This window comes from Chelonoidis abingdonii, chromosome 26, assembly GCF_003597395.2.
Source record: "Chelonoidis abingdonii isolate Lonesome George chromosome 26, CheloAbing_2.0, whole genome shotgun sequence".
Lineage (NCBI taxonomy): Eukaryota > Metazoa > Chordata > Testudines > Testudinidae > Chelonoidis > Chelonoidis abingdonii.
In genome coordinates this window covers 10,073,217-10,094,923 of record NC_133794.1, presented here as the reverse complement: position 1 = coordinate 10,094,923, position 21,707 = coordinate 10,073,217, and the positions used below count along the sequence as shown (strand labels likewise).

The following is a 21,707-nucleotide window of genomic DNA, read 5'->3' as shown; positions in this document are numbered from 1 at the left end:
GCCTTGGGAAAAAGGAGGGGGGCACAGGGCACGGCCCCTGACTGGGGGGGGGGGGGCTCTGGGAAAAAGGAGGGAGGCGCAGGGAACAGCCCCTGACTGGGGGGGGGTGGGCTCTGGGAAAGAGAAGGGAGGCACAGGGAATAGCCCCTGAGTTGGGGGGGAATCTGGGAAAGAGGAGGGAGGTGCAGGGAACAGCCCCTGACTTGGGGGGGAATCTGGGAAAGAGGAGGGAGGGGCAGGGAACAGCCCCTGACGGGGGGGAATCTGGGGAAGAGGAGGGAGGCACAGGGAACAGCCCCTGCTAGAGCTCCCTGTCCCGCGGGGGGGGAGTCGGGAAGAGCTCCTGGGAAGAGGGCGGTGTGTGACCCCTGCCCCGGAAGCTCTCGCTCTTTCTCCCGGAAGCACCGCCCCCTCCGCCTCAGTCTCTCTCTTTTCTCCGCCATCTTGAAGCCGGCTCCCCGCACAGTGAGTCCCGCCGCGTCTATCCGCCGCCATCCGCCCCGCGGCGGGCCCGGCCGGGGGTGCTGGGGGTGGGGGTCCCCGGCCTGGGGAGGGAGCAGCCAGCGGGCCGGGCCTGGGCCCCGCATCGGCGGAGCCTGGGTCCCAGCTACTGCCCGGCTGCGAGGCCTCCCTGCCCCAGGGAGGGGGGCTCCCGGTGGGGGCGGGGGGAGGAGAGGACCGGGCCCTGCGGCTCCTGAGTGGGGGGGGGCGCGGCAGTGGGGGTTTTGGGGCCCCGCAGAGGGGGGGGGGGGGGGGGGCGGGGTTGGTGGGGGGTGCTGGGGGTGGGGGTCCCCGGCCTGGGGAGGGAGCAGCCAGCGGGCCGGGCCTGGGCCCCGCATCGGCGGAGCCTGGGTCCCAGCTACTGCCCGGCTGCGAGGCCTCCCTGCCCCAGGGAGGGGGGCTCCCGGTGGGGGCGGGGGGAGGAGAGGACCGGGCCCTGCGGCTCCTGAGTGGGGGGGGGCGCGGCAGTGGAAGCCCCTCCCCGGTACCTGGCGGGTAGGGGGGTGTCCCCCCCCTCGTGGGCGTGGGGGGTAGCAGGGCGCCTGGTTGGGAGACATTGAGGAGCAAGAAGGGGGCATTTTCTGAGGGGGGGGAGGAGGGTGAGTCGTTCCCCTTTGCGAATGGGGGGTGTCCATGTCTCCCCCACTCCCGTCCTCCTCTGGGGTGGGTCACGAGTTCCCGCCCCGTAGAATAACTTTGGGACTGGGGAGTGTGCCCGTCCTGGGCTTTCAGGGTGGGGGTTGGGGTCTGAGCCTCAAGCTTTAAACCCCAAAACCGTCTGGAGCCCCCCACAACTTCACATCCCAGGTCTGAGTCGGCCCTTCTTCCTGCCCAGGTAGATAAACCAGCTCCCCAGTGCTGTACTGAATGGGTGGGGTTTCCCGAGGAGACCTCACAACCAGAGGTGCTGGCGCTAAAGGTCGCAGGGGGTGCGTTTCACAATACAGGATTGGCCCAGTGTCCTTGGCCAAAGCTTCTGGGTCCTGCTATCTCCATGTACTTCCTTCAGACAGGAAGAATTTGATTCTTGATTTCCACTAGCTCCCCATGTGGCGTCTGACAAGTCGCTTCAACTTTCTGCCCCTTCGTTTTTCCTCTCAAGTAGGGAAGGACATGCCTCTTTGAAACTCATGAGTTGTGAGAGCTGACTGAAGTCTGTAAAGAGCTGTTGGCCAGGTCAAACGTGCTGTGTATATGGGCCAAGAATTATTATCTAGGCCACTGAGTTTCATAGGAATATAGGGGTTGCCAGTGCACTTTAGACCCCAAATCCATCTAGCCTGGTATCCTGTCTCTGAGCGTGGCTGGTAGCAGAAACTTCAGAGGAAGGTGCAAGAACCCTACAGCAGGCAGATGAGGGATTATTTGACACATAACAGCCCCACCTCTCTCTCTCTCTCTCCCCCCCACACACACAAGTGGCATTTTGATCTCTAATAGATTTGGTTTTGTCCTGAAGTACAAGAGTTTATATCATTTCCATTAACTGTGTTGGCATTAACTATAACTCTGGATATTCATGATATCCATATGAATATCCAGTTCCATTTTTAATCTTAAGTTCTTGGTCACTGTCATCACCATTGCAGACCTATTGCTTCTGAGGACATGCATAACGAGTTTACTTACTTGCTGGAAATAGGAAATGCTGTGATACAAGGGTTTGGTAATGGGAAGACAACTTAGTTGCAATTTCATGGTGAAATAAAATTACAGCTTCTCTTTTGCTTGTTTTAAAAGTTTTATGAAACTTCCTTATTTGTAGCCACACAAACGTGCATCTATTTGGCCTTCCTGTTTGTGGGAGAGACATTAACTATGAATGTCATGGGATTTTTTCCTCATAGCTCCCCAAATCCCAAAGAACTGAATCCTTCACTAATAGTGGCATCTGTTTTTCTTTCTTGCTCTCAGAAATGCCTGGTGAAGCAACAGAAACCGTCCCAGCCACAGAGCAGGAACTGCCACAGCCTCAGGCTGAGACAGGTTAGTGTTGCTTTCCTTTATTATACACCTTCTGAAAGGATCCCAAAACTCATCCACCCTAAACTTCAAGAACAGGTGAAGCCAGTTTGTGGGGAGGGAGAACAAGAATATTTTGACCATTGGTGGCTTTTGGAAGTCTAGTTAAAAGCCTTGACAAAGGAAGGTTGAGTGCTGGTAACTTGACTGGGTTTCACTTGCTCAAATGGATGAGTTAAGGGGGCTCTTTCAGTCGAAAAGGTGATAGCATGCTTGAAGGGCAATAAGGGATCAGTCGATACTGTTGCCCAGCTGTACAACCAAGGCTTTGGCAGTGTGTGATGTGCAGAAATACTAATTGTAAAACACCAACCTGCTTTCATTTAACTAGTGTTCTGATTTGCTGTGGTTCCTAAGTGGAACACAAGTATGTGGGTCTCTGCTGCTCTAACCTGGGTGAAATGCTGGATGTTGGTGCCTTTTCTCTTAACCACACATTGTTTGGCTGCCTGCTGTCGTACAAGGCAGAACTGTTTGTCCCACAGCATCACCACATGATTGTATGGGTGTTTCTCACTCAACCAGCTCAAAAGCCACTTCATGCCAGCAGTGATACAGATTATTAAGTATATGGTAACATTCAGAGTTGGACAACGCAGTCCCAGCGTAGCCAGCTCTGTGTTACATGGCCTGCAGTGGAATTGCAAAAGCATGCTTGGTACATTCAGTAACATGCTGATTCCCTCCATCAGGGGATGTCATCAGTTTATGTCAGGCATTTGTAACCTAATGTTGTTACAAGTAACACTGTAAGTCCTTAGTAGTGAAGCAGATTAGAGATACTAATTTTTTTCAGCTTGTTTTCTTTGTGTCTGTAAGGGCACTTGATGTAGAGTCAATTTCACTCTTTCCCCTGTGTACTCCTTTCCCATATTGCATGTGGGGGGCGGGGGGAGAGAAACATTTTAAAGCCACAGGACAATGTAGCTGTAAATCTGCAAAGATTTACTGGGTGCTGAGAGGTTCCTTTTAACTCCTTGAAACTGACTAGATAACAGATTCTCTCCAATGGAATGGCTAAAAGTGGACAAGGGAGTAACATGATGCTTCAGCCAGAAAGTTACAGCGGAGTTTGGCATTCACTGCACTTGTGATGCACTGCTGATGAATGTGCTATATGAACGCCTGACTACTCCTGGGAGGGAGGGAGGAGTTGAATCGAGAGTCGGTGCAGCTTTTAAAAAAAAAAGCAACAGAATCCTGCTTGCGTTTTGCAGTGTGTATGAATTTAGTAACGATTTTCAAACCCACTGTATGTTGTGCTTCTCAATTGTCTCTCTTGAAGGTTTCCTGAGTGCTGTGATCCGGTTAGCGAATAGTATGGCCTTGTTTGCTACATTTCTGCCTAGAGGGTCGGGGCACACTGCATGACTGTAGGATGGGCCTGAGGCGTGGGGAGCCACACAGTGCATGACTGGTAAATGGGGTGAATTCTGTCCAAGGGCTGTGTGAGTTTGACTTGGGGACAACAAGAAAAATTGGGACCATACGAATGATCAAACGCTGCTGGGGGAAAGGTTTTGTGAAGGGAAATAACCTGGGGGGAGGTGGGTGGAGCCGAAGTCCAGGTCTCAGCATGATGGTTAAGTTGTTCTTGTTGGTCATAAATCAAGTAGGTAGCTCAGTTTGGCCTGCAGTATTGTCATGCTGTCATTTTCTTTAAATGCCTCATTGAGAGGTAGCTGCGATTCCTATGGCAGGGTAACTTCCCAGGCACCATTGGTGCCCTTGGGTGAATACAGAGCTGCAGCATCCGAGGGCATGGTTTTTCTCTGGGTCTCCGAGGATAACTCACACATTTTCCCCACTGTTGATGCTTCTCATCTCTTGGGTGTCTTCCCACGCCATGGAGTATATAAAGGTTGGTGGGTCTTGGTAGTAGGGGGTGTGTACTCAACAGCTGGTGCTATTGCAGTAACTCCTCCCCCGGCCCCCGGGGGAGCAAACTAGGCTCTCACACGAGTGACACTGGCAGCTGAGCAGACCAGAACAGTTGCCACCAAGAGTCCTGAGGTGGCAGGCGAGGGTTCCCAGGCTGAGGCTGTACAGGCTGAAGCTACTCTGGAGCCTTCAGGTAGGTCTCAAGTTACTACAGGAGGTAGAGTCTGGTGCGGGGGGGAAGGGGGGCATCGAAGAGTTATCCTGTCTGGCTCTGACTCATCTAGAGCATTAGAAATACCAGCTCTGCATTGAGCAGACTCTTCTGAAACCTGGTGGGGCACTGCAGGTTAGAGGGCTCTGATAACATGTACGATTACGTGCGTTTGTGTGACTTAATCTCTGAGCTGGTTTCATTGCACCTCTTGCCACCCAAGTGTATCTCTGCGGGAGTTAAGAGTGGCCTGTGGAAAGAGCGTAACGCAGTGCTGAACTCCTGAGGACCAGCAATGTGGGGCTTTGTTTGCCACCCCCACAGCCCAGTTACTAGGAGCTTCACCAATTGTTTGTGGCCTCAATGAAATCCACTGCTGGGGGGCATTAGAGCTGGCGGTTGCATGGCAGTCGTGTCTCAGTTATGTCCAGAGTGATCGTATCTGAGGCATCTTGGGCAAATGTGGAAGGATCAACAAGGCCTCATGGAGACTGGAAAGAATTTTTCAAAGGGAAAGTTACAGGGAATGCCACCTGCTGCCTGGTTCATGCTCGGCTCAGCACTTTTCTGAGATTAGCGCCCCTTTGTTAGACTTGGTAGTTCCCTCTTAAGAAACTGATCGGTTTCCCTACTCGGAAGCCGGTAGCTTCTGGGGGGCATGTGCTGGGCCTTTCTTCCCCCTTGCTACAGGGCTCCCACTTTTAGACTCCACTCTGGGATCTGCCATGTTTTAGTGTCGTACATTTCACTAACGCTGGAAACCAACTCCTGCTCTCTTTCCTTGGGGGTGGAGGGGGCTTTTTTGAGGGGCCTCACCCCGCAAGTGGGCACTGGTTCGAGACATCAGTGTATGCACTGAGTACGGAACTGGGCCTAGATCTCTGGCTCTCAGCAGCTGAGAGATGACAGGTTCTGGTCTCTGACTAGCACTAAACCCGATTTGGGAAAGGCTGAGCCAGGACTGTACGTGTGCGTCTGACGTCTGGCATCTGCCAGAGTGAGCAGTCAAGTGACCTATGCAAAGTGTCTGACACATCAACGAGTTGGTCATTGCTACCTGGATCAGGGCTCAGCTCTTGGAATGTCAGCACATGGGGTGTCCCTATTACCTGATTCAGGCAAGAGCTTAGAGTTTGGCCTGGCGTCTTAGCTAGTGAGATAGGGCTGAGGGGAGTCTCTTCTTCCCGCCCCCCCCCCCCCGCAGGAGGGTCTCGCTCAATGCAGCGCTGGGGTTACCTTCATGCTGCAGCCAAGCCTTGCATTCTGCATTAGTCAGCACGGCCCTGCTGGGAGAGGACCTGGCGCTCTGGAGTGGGAGTCAGGCCTCAGACTCACAAAAGGCGTTTCCCTTCTGTTCTCAAGCTGTTCAGGGGAAGAACGCAGAGAAGCCCTCTGCATCTCAGACACCTGCAGACCTCGTCTCAGGCCTGCTGGGAACAGGCCATCTCTTCCCCACTCTCCTGCTCATCATGAGGCCCCATCCCACCCCATTCCTAGCCCCTGGAAGCCAATGCTGGGTTAAATGATGTAACACCCCAGGCAGCGCTGCTGTTCCTGTTTAACTAGTGGCATTCTGGGGTTGCAGGCTGCCCCATGTGGCCTGAGTCACAATGTCTCCAGTGGAACTGTACCTGATGGTGGAATATCAACTGGAGCAGGTCAGCCCTTCTCCTTGCCTGACCCCTCTGCCTGCTGCTTTTTGCTAAGCAGATTGCTGCTCATGAGAACCAGCTCGTTCACATACGCTGCCAAATGCGGCCTCTTCCCCTGCCCTTCGATACAGACTACGCAGGTTTCTCCCTAGTTCAGTCTCGACTTGTTCTGCCACCCTCTTCCAGAGACCTTGCTGAGTGCTGTCCCTCGGAGGCTTGGGGTACATCGAGCGCTCAAGAAAGGACAGGGCTGATCCCCCTCGCTAGAGTTATGTATCATGTGGGCAGGCGCGGCTTGTTTTTGGAGTGCAGCTGTCCAGTGTATCTCGCTCCTGACCAGCAGAATCACCAGGACCTCGCTGTCCTGGATCCATCTTCCCCACGCTAGCTTGCATGGGTTGCGGCCCAGCCTGGGTTTGAACTCTGGTATCCAGAGGCGAAAGTTGAGCGGCACCATTCTTGCGGGACCTGGTTGGTCTTGGAAATGGAGCAGAACCTTCTTGCTTGCAGCAGCTCCTGATTGGAAGGACTTTTCGGTAATAACCTTTCACTCTTGCTTGTTTAGCTCCTGCTGTCCCTGCCCCTCCTGCCGGTGCTCCTGCAGCGCCCGCAGCCGCTGTTTCTGAGCCTCCTGTTCAAGTGTCAGGTATTCTGAACTCATGTCCCGTCCCCCGTGCGTCTCATTAACAATGTTTGCTGTGCTGGGTAGTCCATTAACAAAACCATTTAGCGAAGAGTGCAGTGCAAGAGCAGGAACCTGAGAGCTAGGACTCCTGGGTTCTTCTGCCATGTCACTGCCGCATGCCTCAGTTCACTTACATGTAAAAGAAAACCTGCATTCCAGGAGCACACTAGGCCTTGAATTGCATGGTTGTAAAGCCTTCCTCGGATAAAGAATGCGTGAGAGAGCTTCGTGTGTTGGGACGATGAAACCGCAACATTCAGGAGCTGTGTGGCAACTTGGGATGTTTCCTTCCTGTTCATTGGCATCCCAAGTGCCAGGGCCTAACCTAACCCACCTAAAAAGGAGCAGTTTGCAGCCAGACTCCTCTTTAATATGGAGGTGCAGCCACAGAGACAGCGAAGCCCGGCCCGTGTTCCTGCCCTCTTTGGATCCAGGTGGAGCCCTGCATGCCCGGGCCTGCTGCCTCTGCAGACCACACCTCCGTATTAGCTGAGGGAGTCAAGCTTTGAATTGGACTGTGTGAAGCACAGGGGTATGTAACTTCTCCCATGCTACCAGAATCCCTTTGGGAGAAAAATTGAATGCTTGTACCAGTCTGCTGGGACAGCATCCTCCACCAAAGCCAGAGGGGGATTTCCAGAGCCAGGGAAACTCCGAACAAACCAGACATCGACCACTCCACCTGGCTTGTCAGGCACTTGTACATGGCATCTAGAAACCCACACAGCGTCCTGGTTTGTGTGTGAAAATACATTGATCGGTCTCGCTCTGGGGAGAGGGGGAGGCGTCTGTCGTGTGTGGAGAGCTTTTTGGGAGCCGCAAGGGATGTGGTGTTAAAGGGCCATCGCCTGGGGCCACCCCTCTGCCCAGGTAACTGAACTGCAGCCCATGTGGGGTCACATTGGATAACTCACCTTTCTCTCCTTGCTCCCTTGGTTTTCTTTTCTCATTGGTTCACTTTGTTTCTCTCTCTCCATCTCTTCATGCTGCTCCTTCCCTGGCACTAGCTCCAGCTCCTGCCGCTAACCCTGCCCAGCCCTCCTCTTCGAGTGCCCCCACAGGCCTGGCTGTGTCACTAGAGCAGCCCCCCTCCCCAGCGTCTCCTGCTTCCCCTGTAGCCCCTGCCTCCCCACCTGTGGTCCCAGCTCTGATGCCTCCTACCTTTTCCGCTCCCTTAAAGCTCCCAACTGCAGCTCTTGGCATCTCAGTGCCCAGCCCTCCTCCCCCTATACCCCCTGCAGACCCAGCCGATTCCGTCACTCCAGGCTCTCCCAGGCCTGCGGCTTCCCCAGTTACTCCTGCGGGCCCAGCACTGGCATCTCCCTCTGCTACCCCAAGCTCTCCCCTGGCCCCTGTCACCACCCCTCTTGCCCCCCTGGCGGCATCAGCCTCTGCTAGATGCCCAGTTTTGACAGCTCCTGTTTCTTCCCTGACCCCCCTCGTTCCTCCTGTGGCCCCTGTTCTGGTGGCTCCTGCGGCCCCAGGCCATCTTGCTCCTCCTGCAATCTCAGCCACCCCCCTTGTGGCTGCTGCCCATGCCCCCCTCTTCCCTCTGGCTCCTGTTTCTCCCCCTGTGACATCAGCTCTGGCTGCTGCTACTCCTGTAACCCAACCTACTTCCCCAGCCCCTCTTGTTCCTCCTGTAGTCACTGCTGCTCCCCCAGCTTCTCTCTCATCCCCTGGGGCCTTGGCTTCTCCAGTGGTCTCTGCTGCTGCCCCTCTGGCCCCAACCTCTTGCCCAGCATTTCCTGTGGCTCCTGCCCCAGCCCCCTTCACTCCCTCGGAGACCTCTGCCCCTCCCCCAGTCCCTCTCCCTCCCCCAAAGACCCCAGGCCCCTCCACGCTCCCCGAGACCCCTACCTCTCCCCCAGCCCCTTTCTCTCTCCCAAAGACCCCAGCCTTTCCTACAGGTCCTGTCCCAGCCCCCTCCATGCCCCCCGAGAGCCTGCCCTCTCCCCACCCCCTCCCTCCCAATAGACCCCCAGCCTCTCCTACATCTCCTTCCAGCGCTACTCCATGCTCCTGAGACGTGGATCCCTATCTCTCCCTCAGCCCCTCTCCCTTCTCCCAAAAACCCCAGCCTCTCTACATCAGGTCTGTCTTCAGCCCCCCCTCATGCCCCCCGAGGTCCTCTGCTCTCCCCCAAAGACCCCAGCCTCTCCTACAACTCCTGTCCCAGCCCCCTCCATGCCTCTCAAGACCCCTACCTCTCCCCCAGCCCCTCTCCCTCTCCCAAAGACCCCAGCCTCTCCTACAGCTCCTGTCTCAGCCCCCTCCATGCCCCCCGAGAGCCCTGCTTCTCTCCCAACCCCGCTCCCTCCCCCAAAGACCTCAGCCTCTCCTACAACTCCTGTCCCAGCCCCCTCCATGCCTCCCGAGACCCCTACCTCTCCCCCAGCCCCTCTCCCAAAGACCCCAGCTTCTCCTACAGCTCCTGTCCCAGCCCCCTCCATGCCCCCCGAGACCCCTGCCTTCCTCCCAACCCCCCTTCCTCCCCCAAAGACCACTGCCTCCCCCACAACTCTCCTACTTCCCCCAAACACCCCAGACCCCTCCACAGCCCCTGAGGTCCCTGCCTCTCCCCCAGCCCCTCTCCCTCCCCCAAAGACCCCAGCCTCTCCTACGGCTCCTGTCCCAGGCCCTTCCATGCCCTTTGAGACCCCTGCCTCTCCCCCAGTCCCTCTCTCTCCCCCAAAGACCCCAGCCTCTCCTACGACTCCTGCCCCAGGCCCCTCCATGCCCTCAAAGACCCCTGCCTCTCCCCCAGCTGCTCTCCCTCCCCCAAAGACCCCAGCCTCTCCTACAGCTCCTGCCCAAGCCCCTTCCACTCCCTCTGAGACCCCTGCCTCTCTGCCAAAGCCCCCAGCCTCTCCTGTGGGTCCTGCTTCTGCCCCAGTCTTCTCTATGCCCTCTGAGACACCTCCCTCTCCCCCAACCCCTCTCCTTTCTGCTATGACCTCAGCTTCTACTGCTCCTCCTGCCTCTGCCCCAACCCCTTCCACTTCCCCCAAAACCCCTGCTCTTCCACCAAAGGCCCCAGCCTCCCCTGTGGGTCTTGCTCCTGCCCCAGCCCCCTACATTTCCCCTGTGATCCCAGCCTCTCCCCCAACCCTTCACCCTTCCCCTATGGCTCCTACCCCAGCCCCTCTCCATCCCTTGGTGGCTCCTGTTTCTCCCAGTGTGACACCAGCTCTGGTGGCTCCAGCATCTCCACCAGCTCCTATCACCCCTCCTGAGGCTGCAGTTTCTCCTGTGACCCCTGTTTCTCCCCCTGTGGCCCCAGCCTCTCCCACTTCCCCAGTTCTGGTGACCCCTGGCTCTCCCCGTGTCCCAAAGGCAGCAACTGAGGCTTCTGCCCCTGGCTCTGCTCCCGCCTCCTCTCCTGAGCTGCCCCTTGCTCCCCAGAAACCAGCTTCCTCACCAGTTGCTTCCACTGACCTCCCTGCCACTCCCCTTACTCCAGCGAGTAGCCAAGCCCCTGCGCCTCTGCCCACTTCCCCCGCTGAAGAGCTAACCCCCCATTCCGGGCTTCCTAAACCATCCCCGCCTTCCTCCTCACCTGGTCCTGCGCCCGAAGCACCAGCTAGACCCCCCGCCCCCGTCTGTGCTGCTACCATCGATGACGACGAACTGCCGCCTCTCATCCCTCCCGAGGGGCCTGCCGGGGAACTGCCTTTGCAGCCGATCCTGGTGGATCTCTCCTCTCCCAGACCCGCTGTGGCCCCTGCTGAGGCCCCAGCTCCTCTTCCTCCAGCCAAGCAACCCGTGCTGAAGAATGACAAGGGTATTTGCGGCCTCGGTTTGCTGTGTGCATGGAGTGTCAGCGGCTGCCCACCGAGTACTAACCTCGTAGAAACTGTCGGGCCTCAATTCCCGCCGCCCCCCCCCGCCCACCACTACCACCCCACACACACACACACTTCGGCTTGGTTTGTTAGCCTAGAAACATAGCCTTTAGAAGTGATGTGTCGTGCTATGTAGTGAAGCCAGAATAACCCCGTGCTGAGCATGGTGAGCGCTGACCCGGATCCTGGCTGGGCTAAAGCCTCTTGTACATGGCGACCCAGTATCAGGCAGGTCACAGCCCGCGGCCCGCTCTTGTGTTGGGCACCAGCTTCTGCCGTTTGTTCGAGTGCAGTTCACATCACTAATGGAGGGGTCTGGGGGACGCACTGAGCATGGGGCTGGCTTGCAGGGGGGGTGGTTTGAACTCTGTTGCGTCTGGACCAGCATCACCAGAACTGCGTAGGGCTTGAAAGGCCAGTCGGAGCCTCCCACATGGATGTTTCTCCAATGCCTGCTGTGTGTTTAATCCATTCTTCTCCTAATTCTCTGTTTCTCAGCAACCATGTGGGGATCTAGGTTAGCTTAGAGATCGCCAGAGAGCCAGGGTTAATCGTGGTCACTTCGGGCTGCCTGTGTTGGGCAGATGCTCACTGTTCTGCTTGGCTTTAGCATCCCGGCTGGGTCACCTTGGTTATCCTTTTACTTCCCTGGAAGCAAGTTTGGTGTTAAAATGTGTCTTGGTGGCCTGTGATAGTCTTAGCGCGTGTGTGGTCAGTTGACCCATCTGCCCCAATTCTGGGCCACGGGAGGGTTGCCGTATGGTCATTGGTGGTGGTGGCCTGCCCGATACACACTCTAACCAAGCTGCACACAGCATTTAGTGCAGGGCCTGAGGGTCAGGGGGTGAGTGGTTGGTGGGTCTGTCTAGTTACCGAGCCTTCTCTCCACTCCCAGTGAGACTGGGGCACGTGGAAATCACAGATGGGGCTGGGTTTGTGCCCTGGCTGGTCTTCATTTCTGAACTGGCTGTGAGCACAAGAGAGGAGGGTTGTGACTCACCCCTCCCGGTCTGCGCTGGGGGTCAAGGGTGGCACAGACAGATTCTGCTTCTTCACTTCTGTGCTGTCAGGCACGTTTCTTTCTCCAGCACGTCCCAGTTTGTAAGCTACCTGCACCCACTGCAGCGGAGTGAACTGCCGGCGATCCTCCGAGTCTTACCAGAACCCGGGCAGCGACCCAGATACGCAGCCAGAGATGCTCCTTCCTGCGAAGGGCTCTTGGTTTAATTGGTGTCGTACCATCCCCTTTAACAGAGCCCTGCGTGGGCCTGGCTTTGTGCAAAGACACAACGTAATCCTGCGAGTTCAGGGGGAAGCGTAGCCAGTTTCCCTGCTCTAGCCTGAGCTCCTCAGTCCCCCACTTTGCTGTCATCTAAACAGACGGAAGAGGTCTTTTGTCACCCCCCCGGCCCCAGCTGGGTCCCTGGTGATGCGAGTTCCGCGGTGCTGACTCGGTCTCCTGGTGTTGTCAAACCTGCTTTTTAGGGTGACCAGACAGCAAGTGTGACAGATTGGGACAGGAGGTGGGGGGTAATAGGAGCCTATATAAGAAAACCCCCCCAGGTATCAGGACTCTCTCTATAAAATCGGGATACCTAGCCACCCTATTGCCTTTGCACTTGTTTATCATCTGTTCCTGCCTGTCACACACTTCACTGCTGATGAATGTAGAGGTTCCAGCTCGGAGCTGGATTCTGCAAAGAGCTGAGCACTAGTGACTCCTGCTGATTTTAAAGAAGATGGGGAGGTGCCCAGTGCCCTCGCTCTGCCCTCTAATTAGGTGCAGATGCTTCCCCACTTCGCCTAGGGGAGTACCTTATGTTCCTTCCTGTTTCTCAGCTTCTAGACAGGACAGAATACCAACCATCCCCCTCGTTCTCTAGTTCACACTCCCTTCCCTATCCAAAATCCAGTGGCAGCTGTGTAGGCAGGGTCTGTAAACCAATGGCCTCATAGATACCAGGTTCTGATCCGCCCCAGTCTAGTTGTTAGAGGGAGCAGGAGGGTAAGGAGCAGGCAGTCATGCGGTCTGGCCTGAGCCAGCCTGACTGCTGGGCGTCTGTCTGCTGCTGCACAAGGGTTTTTCCCCCACCATTTCAGAGCACTGGATTTCCAGAGCATTTTGTGCTACTGGTCTGCGTTGTCCTCCTTGGATGTGCCTGGTCCTTTATTACCCAGGAGGGATCAGTGAGGGGAGAACTGCTCCTCTACCAGGTCTTACATAAGTTTATTGGCTTGAAGTTCATTTCGGTGTGAACTGGGGTGATGGAGCAGTGTCAACCCTTTGGTATAACGAGACCCTAAACAACCCCATGGCAAAGACTCTGCCAGAACAGGGCAGCTTCCTTGGCCCCTTCTGTTTCCTTCAGACGTGCCTGCTACTTCCCACAGGGGCCCACGCTGGAAAATGTCGTTTGTTGCATGTTTGTTTCCATAGGGTCCGGCACAGAATCCGACAGTGACGAATCGGTGCCAGAACTCGAAGAACAAGACTCTACACAGGCCACCACACAGCAGGCACAGGTGAGGGGTCCGCTCCCCGCAGCTGAGCGCGTGTGATGAGGCTGAGTTGCAGGATCCCTGGCTTCTGGACGTGAGCGAGGCCCTTTCATCTTCGCGCTGTGTAGGGCTGTGATCTGTGAATTGAGTGAGCCCAAGCAGTCACTTGAGGTGAACGTGAACATGCATCTCTCACTGTGCTCACAGATTAGGGGAAGGGCCCTTGGGAAATCCCCATTCTTTATTCCACCCAGACACATCCCTCCCTGTCCTTGTAGATCCTGTCTCAGCTAGCTCACAGCGCTGTGAATGCTGGCCGCTGGAGAGTCATGCCCGCAAGCGGAGCAGTTCTGTTCCTCCCTCCCCATGCTGCTCTCAGTGTATGTGGTGCAGGCTGTGTCCTGAACTCGACTCCCCAGCGTGGCAGAGCAGTAGTTTCTGAGAGACTATCTCAGCTGCTCCCCCTGCTATTGGTTCCTTGGGTCTCTTCCCCAGGATTTTCTAAGATCCCACTTGTTTTCTGTCCCTGCAGCTCGCAGCAGCAGCTGAAATAGATGAAGAACCAGTTAGCAAAGCAAAACAGAGCCGGAGTGAAAAGAAAGCACGAAAGGTAAGAGAAGATGGCAGTGGGTCCAATTCCTCGCCCTCCCTTAGGGTGTCAGCCAGCCCCGCTGGGAAGAGGAATGGCTCTGCCAAGATCTCAGTGTGCATTGGGTCTTATATCCACTAGGCCCCTTCGATTTAACCCTGTCGTGCCCAGCATTGTTCTGCTTGTATAGAGCAAGGCCTCCTGTGCGTGCAAGGCTGGCACGGAACCTAGGGGCACTTGTGTGACACCTTTCTCATCCAGTGACCTCAGAGGCCAGCCCTGGCGACCCCCAGCTGAGGAGGTGTGCCCGTTCCAGAGGAGAAATGGAAACAGAAAGGTGACCTCAGGTCACCCAGCAAGGTGGTGGCAGAGCTGGGAATGAACACTGCCTCCAGGTTCTCTGCATTCCGCCTCTGTCTACAAGGCTTTGAAGGCGTCTCGGCCGCAGAAATGTCAGAGGTTTCTCTGGGATCCTGATGTCCTGAGCCGATGAGCTAGTTACACCCTGGCCTAGACTGTCTCAATGAACTATTTCTCTTCCCTTCTCCTTTTCTTTTAAGGCAATGTCCAAACTGGGCCTTCGCCAGGTCACAGGTGTAACCCGAGTTACCATCCGGAAATCCAAGAACATCCTCTTCGTCATCACAAAGCCAGACGTGTACAAAAGCCCCGCATCAGACACCTACATCGTCTTCGGTGAGGCAAAGGTGAGCTGAGCCCGCTTACGGTGGGCGGGCGAACCTCTGACCGCTCTTTCAGTCTATGTTCACAGCAGCGTGGTGGCCCAGTCAGACCTCGGGGTTTGCAGTTCTGTGGCGTCTCTCTTCAGACAGAAGTGTGCCTAGATAAGTTTCCCTGCTGCTGTGTGTGTGTCTGGTGGGATGTGAGTGGGCTCTGAACCCTCTGCGGGCTGGTTTTCTCATCTCCACTGTGCTTGCACTGTGGCTGTGGCTGACTCAAAAGGCCTTGGATGTCTGAACCTCCATTCTGAAGTCCTGGCTTCTCTTTGGGTTCAGTTTCAAATTGCAGCGTGTTCGCCAGCATCTCACTGTGCTCTGTGCTTCTCCCAACCCCCAGATCGAAGATCTGTCCCAGCAGGCGCAGCTGGCAGCTGCCGAGAAATTCAAAGTGCAAGGAGAAGCCGTCTCAAATATTCAGGAAAACACACAGACTCCCACCGTACAGGAGGAGAGCGAAGAAGAGGAGGTATGTGGCCTCCGGGGCCCAGTCATGTTTGGGGTCTGAAACACGCTCACAGCCAATGCAGTTCAGATGAAAGGACCCACTGTATTAATGTGCACATGTGGTTAATGGAACATGCTAGCTGTCCACCCTAGTGTCTCCATCTGGCAGGTGTCCAGGACCCCTGTGTGAAGCTGGTCGGGGATGGGTTCCCAGCCCATTTCCTAGAGGGACGGATGCCTGCCTCACGCAAACCATCATACCGACTGGTCCTCTCTTTGGGAAGCCAGGCAGAGGGCAGGCCCTGGACATTTACTGTCCTTCCCTGCTCCAGAACAGGCACTTCTCACCAGCACGGATTACTACCATTACTGGGTTCCTGCTGCTGTATGGATCGTGATATCTCCCCGTTGCACTCACCTTCATGGCATCTGAGCCCATTTGCCCCTATAACATGTGCTGGATACGCTGAGACATGGTACCTGGAGATTCCCTGTCCCTTCCACCGCCTCCTTGCCCTAATGGTAGAAAGAAGAAACTTGCCCTGAGCTCTGGCCATCCCAGAATCACCTACTGCGACGCTGCTTGCACATTCCTTTTGAAGCAGCTGGTGCTGGCCACTGTCAGGAGACAGGATAACAGGCCAGATTGGGTCTGATCCAGCCTGGTAATTTCTGTGCTTCCATGAAGCAGGCATTTCCCCAGTCTGCAAGCAGTGAAATCAGATCATGACTGCTGCTACTGCTTGGGTTGAATTGTGACTCCCCCCAGTGGGCTGGGGCCGTCTGTACCTGCACGGCACAGAGAGGTCCGTGCCACCAGCTGGGAGACAGTCTTGGTCTTTTCTCGCTTAGGTTGACGAGACCGGCGTTGAGGTGAAGGACATCGAGCTGGTCATGTCCCAGGCGAATGTGTCCCGGGCGAAGGCTGTTCGGGCCCTGAAGAACAACAGTAACGATATTGTAAATGCTATTATGGTGAGTGGCCCCCCAAGCCAAGTTCCCAGCCAGTTGAGCAAACCCAAAACCTGTGGAGTAGACGTTACAGTTTAGAGTGACTCCTCCCTGGATGGGGAGAACAGGGCACGCTCATTTCACTGCTGATGGGTGTGAGGCGCTTACTGATCAGTTACCATGAGGGCATGTCTCTACTTACCCCCTCCTCTCTTCGTGTCTCAACTCGCCTGTTCTTCATCATTCTGGCAGTTTTCATTGTCTGCACCAATGTCGCCATTGGGAATGGGGGGAAATAACAGATCCGATGGTACAAAATCCGCTTGGGTCTGTGTTGTGATGTAAATAATTATTTGGGGGGTAGGTGTCTCCCTGCCTTTGTCCTCCCTCCCCCCCCCCCCGTGCGTATCCAAGCAGGATATCACACAGCTCTCTGCCCTCAAAGTAACCATAACAGCCTTCCCCAAGGCCACTTGGCCCCGCTTGGTAGATAAACAGTCTGAAGCTCACATTGCTCTGTTGCTTCTGCATCAGCATGCTTGAGGGGGGTGGCGTGCAGAGCTTAGTGAAGTCTCCAGGGAATTTCAGACCTACCCCCAGGTATAGTTTCTAACCTTTCTCTCTCTCTCTCCAGGAATTGACGATGTAGCCATCAGAAGAGAGGAACCTTTTGGTTTTTCAGAGAAGAGTAAAATGCAGCTAAATTTAACATTTGTACTATTTCTATCGATAAATAAAAGTTGTGGCTTATTGTCGGTGAAATCTTTTATTTTTTATTTTACCTTTTGTTTGCCGTGAGGTCACAGGGAGGTATAACTGCTGATCACAGAGAAGATCCTGGGCCTGACATTGTCTCTCCTTTGCTGTTCCCGGGGAAGCACACCTGCTAATTCTAGGGTTTCCTTGCTCAGTATGAAGGTCCACCAGCCTGTAGGGGCAGCAAAGGGCTCAGAATCTAGCACATGAATGCCTTCGCGAGTGTGGAACACTGACCTTACGGACACCCGCTCTCTAAAGTTCATCGCAAATTCTAATGTTCAGAGGTTAGAAAATCTCTGGAGGGCTTCATCCCCCCAAGTGTGGGGCAAGGTTGCTCCCTTTAGAGTTCCCAGGTGTCTGGTCTGCTCCAGGTTTTAATGACTCCAGTGTTAACAACATGTAAGGGATCTGGGGGTCATAGTGGACCACAAGCTAAATATGAGTCAAGAATGTAACACTGTTGCAAAAAAAGCAAACATTCTGGGATGTAGTAGCAGACATGAGAAGAAATTCTTCCGTTCTGCTCTGCACTGATTAGGCCTCAGCTGGAGTATTGTGTCCAGTTCTGGGCACCACATTTCAGGAAGGATGTGGACAAATTGGAGAGAGTCCAGGGAAGAGCAACAAAAATGATTTAAGGGTCTAGAAAACATGACCTGTGAGGGAAGATTGAAAAAGTTGGGTTTGTTTAGTCTGGAAGAGAAGACTGAGAAGGGACGTAACAGTTTTCAAGTACATAAAAGGTTGTTACAAGGAGGAGGGAGAAGAGTTGTTGTTCTTAACCTCTGAGGCTAGGACAAAAAGCAATGGGCTTAAATTTCAGCAGGGGAAGTTTAGGTTGGACATTAGGAAAAACTTTCTAACAGGGTGGTTAAGCACTGGAATAAGTTGCCTAGGTAGGTTGTAGATTCTCTGTCACTGGAGATTTTTGAGAGCAGGTTGGACAAATACCGGTCAGAAATGGTCTAGATAATACTTAGTCCTGCCATGAGTGCAGGGGACTGGACTAGATGACCTCTCGAGTTCCCTTACAGTCCTATGATTCTACGAACATAATCATGAGATTGGCCTAAAATTTGTGACCTTTTTATAAAAAGGAAAGTCACGTTCTTTTGATCTGCTCTCTGGTTTCTGAGGCTTTAGGTTACACTTGGCTTAATGTTAAGTTTTTCTCTGCTACCATGAAAGAATCATCCGTGGCGCTCTAGTGATTTTCATTTACAGAGGAGGTATCATTACCCCCATTTTATAGATGAGCAAACTCAGGCACAGAGAGGAAAGTGCCTTGCCCAAGATTACCCAGCAGGCCAGTCACAGAGCCAGGTCTCCTGAGGCCCAATCCAGTGACCTCTCTTGAGCTACAGCATTTATTTGTTGTGTGATGCTAGGAACTGACAAAAACAAGAACAAGACAGTCCTTGAGATCTCTTGATTTCAGCACTTGGAGCTTTTGGAAATACCCCCAAAATAACAAGAGTTGGCAACTCTGCTCAGCTGCTGGATCTTCAGCTTGCTTGGATCGGTGGCATTGGGAAGTTTTTCTTGGCATTCATCCCTTATTTACACCCTGTTGTGTAACTCTTGAGGGTGGAGTCGCTGTCCATACTTGCTGTCGGGGTGTTAACATTTATATTGCAGTAGCACCTGCGAGCCTCAGTCAGGCCAGGGCCTTGTTGTGCTAGGTATGTACAAAGTAAATGACAATACCCACCATTTTAAAATGCTGCTTTACTAGAACTTCAATGGCATTGTCATGTACCACCACGTGATGAGATTTCTCTTTGATCACTTCTCTCTCGTTCCCCAGCCTACAAATAAACCTGTCCTTGTCCAGAAAGCTGAGTGCGGTGCAGAGGGAGGTTTTCAAAAGACCAGCAGTCGGTGGGAGGGAGCTAACCCCCAATGAAATCCTAAGTGTCTTGAAAGGAAAAGACAGGAGCGGTGGAAATGGGAATCTTGTCACTGCTTGGTAACGCTTTTCTCCCTGTGCATAAAAACGGGCGTGGAACAACTCATTACAACTGATTAGCTACACTGCGGAGAATACAGTCAGCAAGGAACCCCAAATGACATCAGGGAGAGCTGCTAGTTGGAAGCCCCTCATGCTGTGCACAAGCACTATCGATACTGCTGTTAGTCACAGTCTGGCTGTGTAACTCCAAGAGTTCTCAGTCTCCCATGGGAAGCCTTTGGAGGATGCAGGAAGATGGAGCAGAGAAGGACGGATGCTGTAGCCAAATTTGGGAAAAATTCTGGAGCATGAGGTTCAGGGAGCCGGACTCAATCGTTTTAATTAAGACTGGTTTCAGAGTAGCAGCCGTGTTAGTCTGTATCCACAAAAAGAACAGGAGTACTGGTGGCACCTTAGAGACTAACACATTTATTTCAGCATAAGCTTTCGTGGGCTACAGCTCACTTCAGATGCATAGAATGGAACACACAGACAGGAGATATATGTATAAATATTTAATTAAGACTAGCGCTCAAAGAGAAGTGATAGGATTTGAAAGTAGCCTAGGACTCCAGTAGGCTGCATTAAGAGGCTGGTAGATGAGAATAGGAGTAAAACCTGACAGGATCTCTTCCAGAGTCCCGTTTGGTGTGGGGTAGAGCTGATTTTCATGAGCTATTCTAATCTGAGAGATGTTGCTTTGAGCTTGCAGGTGCATCGATAGGGCTTAATTATTGATTTGACTGCTTGTCTGATAGAATGGCAGCATATTAGCTAGACAATTGCTTTGCTGCCTGGATGTTGCCCTGTTTTGAAAATGCAGCTTTATCCAATGGAAGGGCTAATGAACTCAGCATCTCTCACTGTTTTGGAATAAGGGAATGTCTCTCTTTGTTGTTGATGGGGATGTTAAGGCTTTCTAAAGAATCCCCCCTGCTGCAATGTGGATGCCTGCTTGCTATCTCCTAGGCAACTCAGGTGAGTTTATAATTAGGCATGGTGGATTTTTTTTCATCATTTTGATGAGTATCCATCTTCATAAACATTTTAAAACGCTTGATCTATTTAAATTTTCACAATTGTGGGAATCTACAGTGGATGGCGGGCAGGATATAGTTGTAATGAAAGTTCTCAAGCAGCATTTTTCTCTGCCTATCTTTAACGTTTCAGTTTAGTATGATATCTTTTCGTAGGGTTGTGTGTGTCTGGTGAAATAGACGTTTAAAGACATTTATCGATAAAACTCAAACCCTTCCGAGCCTATTTTATAATGCTCCAAAAAGACAGGCTGTGGAGGAGGAGCCCTCATAAATACGGAGCAAAACATGCATGGCTATTTCCTTCATGCACGGGGGCTTTGCTCCTTACTTTAGAGTGAGGTTTTTGCTTTTAACATGAATCATTCTCTAGCCCTCTGGCAATACTGGGTCTTTTTCTTTATTTTTGGCAAGAGCGTGTATCCAACACAACCACCACTCTCTGCAGAGCTGTCAAGGCCTTCCAGGGCTGCACTCTCAGCACCAAAGAGGCTCTGTGCCAGCAGCCTCTGAGGGTATGTCTACACTACGGGATTATTCTGATTTTACAGAAACCGGTTTTTTAAAACAGATTGTATGAAGTCGAGTGCACGTGGCCACACTAAGCACATTAATTTGGTGGTGTGCGTCCATGTACCGAGGCTAGCGTCGATTTCTGGAGCGTTGCACTGTGGGTAGCTATCCTGTAGCTCCACCCATTGGAATTCGGGGTTGAGATCCCAATGCATGATGGGGCAAAAACAGTGTTGCGGGTGATTCTGGGTAAATGTCGTCACTCAATCCTTCCTCTGTGAAAGCAACGGCAGACAATCATTTCGCACCCTTTTTCCCTGGATTGCCCTGGCAGATGCCATAGCATGGCAACCATGGAGCCCGTTTAGCCTTTTATCACTGTCACCATATGTGTACTGGATGCTGCTGACAGACACGGTACTGCAGTGCTACACAGAAGCATTCATTCGCCTTTGCAAGGTAGCAGAGATGGTTACCAGCCCTATATCGCCATCTGCAATTGGAAATTGGCGATGATGGTTATCAATCCTTTTGTACCGTCTGCTGCTGTCATGGGTGCTCCTGGCTGGCTCGCTGAGGTTGGCCGTGGGCACATGGACAAAACTGGGAATGACTCCCCAGGTCATTCCCTTCTTTATGTTTTGTCTAAAAATAGTCAGTCCTGCCTAGAATATGGGGCAAGTGTACTAGAGAACCAGAGAGCACAGCTGTTCTGGGTCAGAGCCCCAGAGATCCCGCAGGAATGATGAGCTGCATGCCATTCTAGGGGGTGCCCCTGCAGCAACCCCACCTCTTGCTTCCTTCCTCCCACACCCCTCCTGGGCTACCATGGTAGTGTCCTCCCATTTGTGTGATGAAGTAATAAAGAATGCAGGAATAAGAAACACTGACTTTTTAGTGAGATAAAATGAGGGGAAGGCAGCCTCCAGCTGCTATGATAGTCCAGGGAGGACAGAATCTTCATTAGACATGAAAGGGGGGCGCTGATGGAGCTCAGTTCCTAGTTGCTATGATGAGGACGGTCTTCAATGCTTCTGTACCATCTGCCGGGAATAACAGGGAGTCATTCCCATTTTTGCCTAGGCACCCCTGGCCAACCTCACTGAGGCCAGCCAGGAGCACTCCGGGCTGATGAGGATGGTTTCCAAGCCTTTTGTAACGTCTACCATCAGGAAAGGAAGGGGAGGGGATGCTGCTGTTCAGCGCCACAGCACCGCATCTACCAGCAGCATGCAGTAGACATACGGTGACATTGAAAAAAGGCAAGAGATGATTTTTTTCCCTTTTCTTTCACGGGGGGGAGGAGGAGGGTAAATTGATGATATGTACCCTGAACCACCCGGGACAATGTTTTAGACCCTTCAGGCATTGGGAGCTCAGCCAAGAATGCAAATACTTTTTGGAGACTGCGGGGACTGTGGGATAGC

The 21,707-nt window shown here is 53.4% G+C and overlaps 1 protein-coding gene across 5 annotated transcripts; it reads left to right on the top strand.

The window, feature by feature from the left end:
• Positions 1-356: 356 nt before the first annotated feature.
• On the top strand, positions 357-16,782 carry NACA (nascent polypeptide associated complex subunit alpha). Of its 5 annotated transcripts, XM_032785494.2 has the most exons (11): positions 357-465; positions 2,416-2,487; positions 6,833-6,913; positions 7,966-8,784; positions 9,108-10,736; positions 13,235-13,320; positions 13,829-13,906; positions 14,446-14,592; positions 14,963-15,091; positions 15,922-16,044; positions 16,655-16,782. In XM_032785494.2, the coding sequence occupies exons 2-11, from the start codon at positions 2,418-2,420 to the stop codon at positions 16,667-16,669; spliced, it is 3,177 nt and encodes a 1,058-aa protein (XP_032641385.1). In that variant the 5' UTR covers positions 357-465; positions 2,416-2,417; the 3' UTR covers positions 16,670-16,782. The 5 variants fall into 5 exon arrangements, with proteins under 5 accessions (XP_032641385.1, XP_032641387.1, XP_032641388.1 ...); XM_032785496.2 differs by lacking the exon at positions 6,833-6,913; XM_032785497.2 differs by lacking the exons at positions 7,966-8,784; positions 9,108-10,736 and having other exon boundaries at positions 359-465.
• The last annotated feature ends 4,925 nt before the right edge of the window (positions 16,783-21,707 follow it).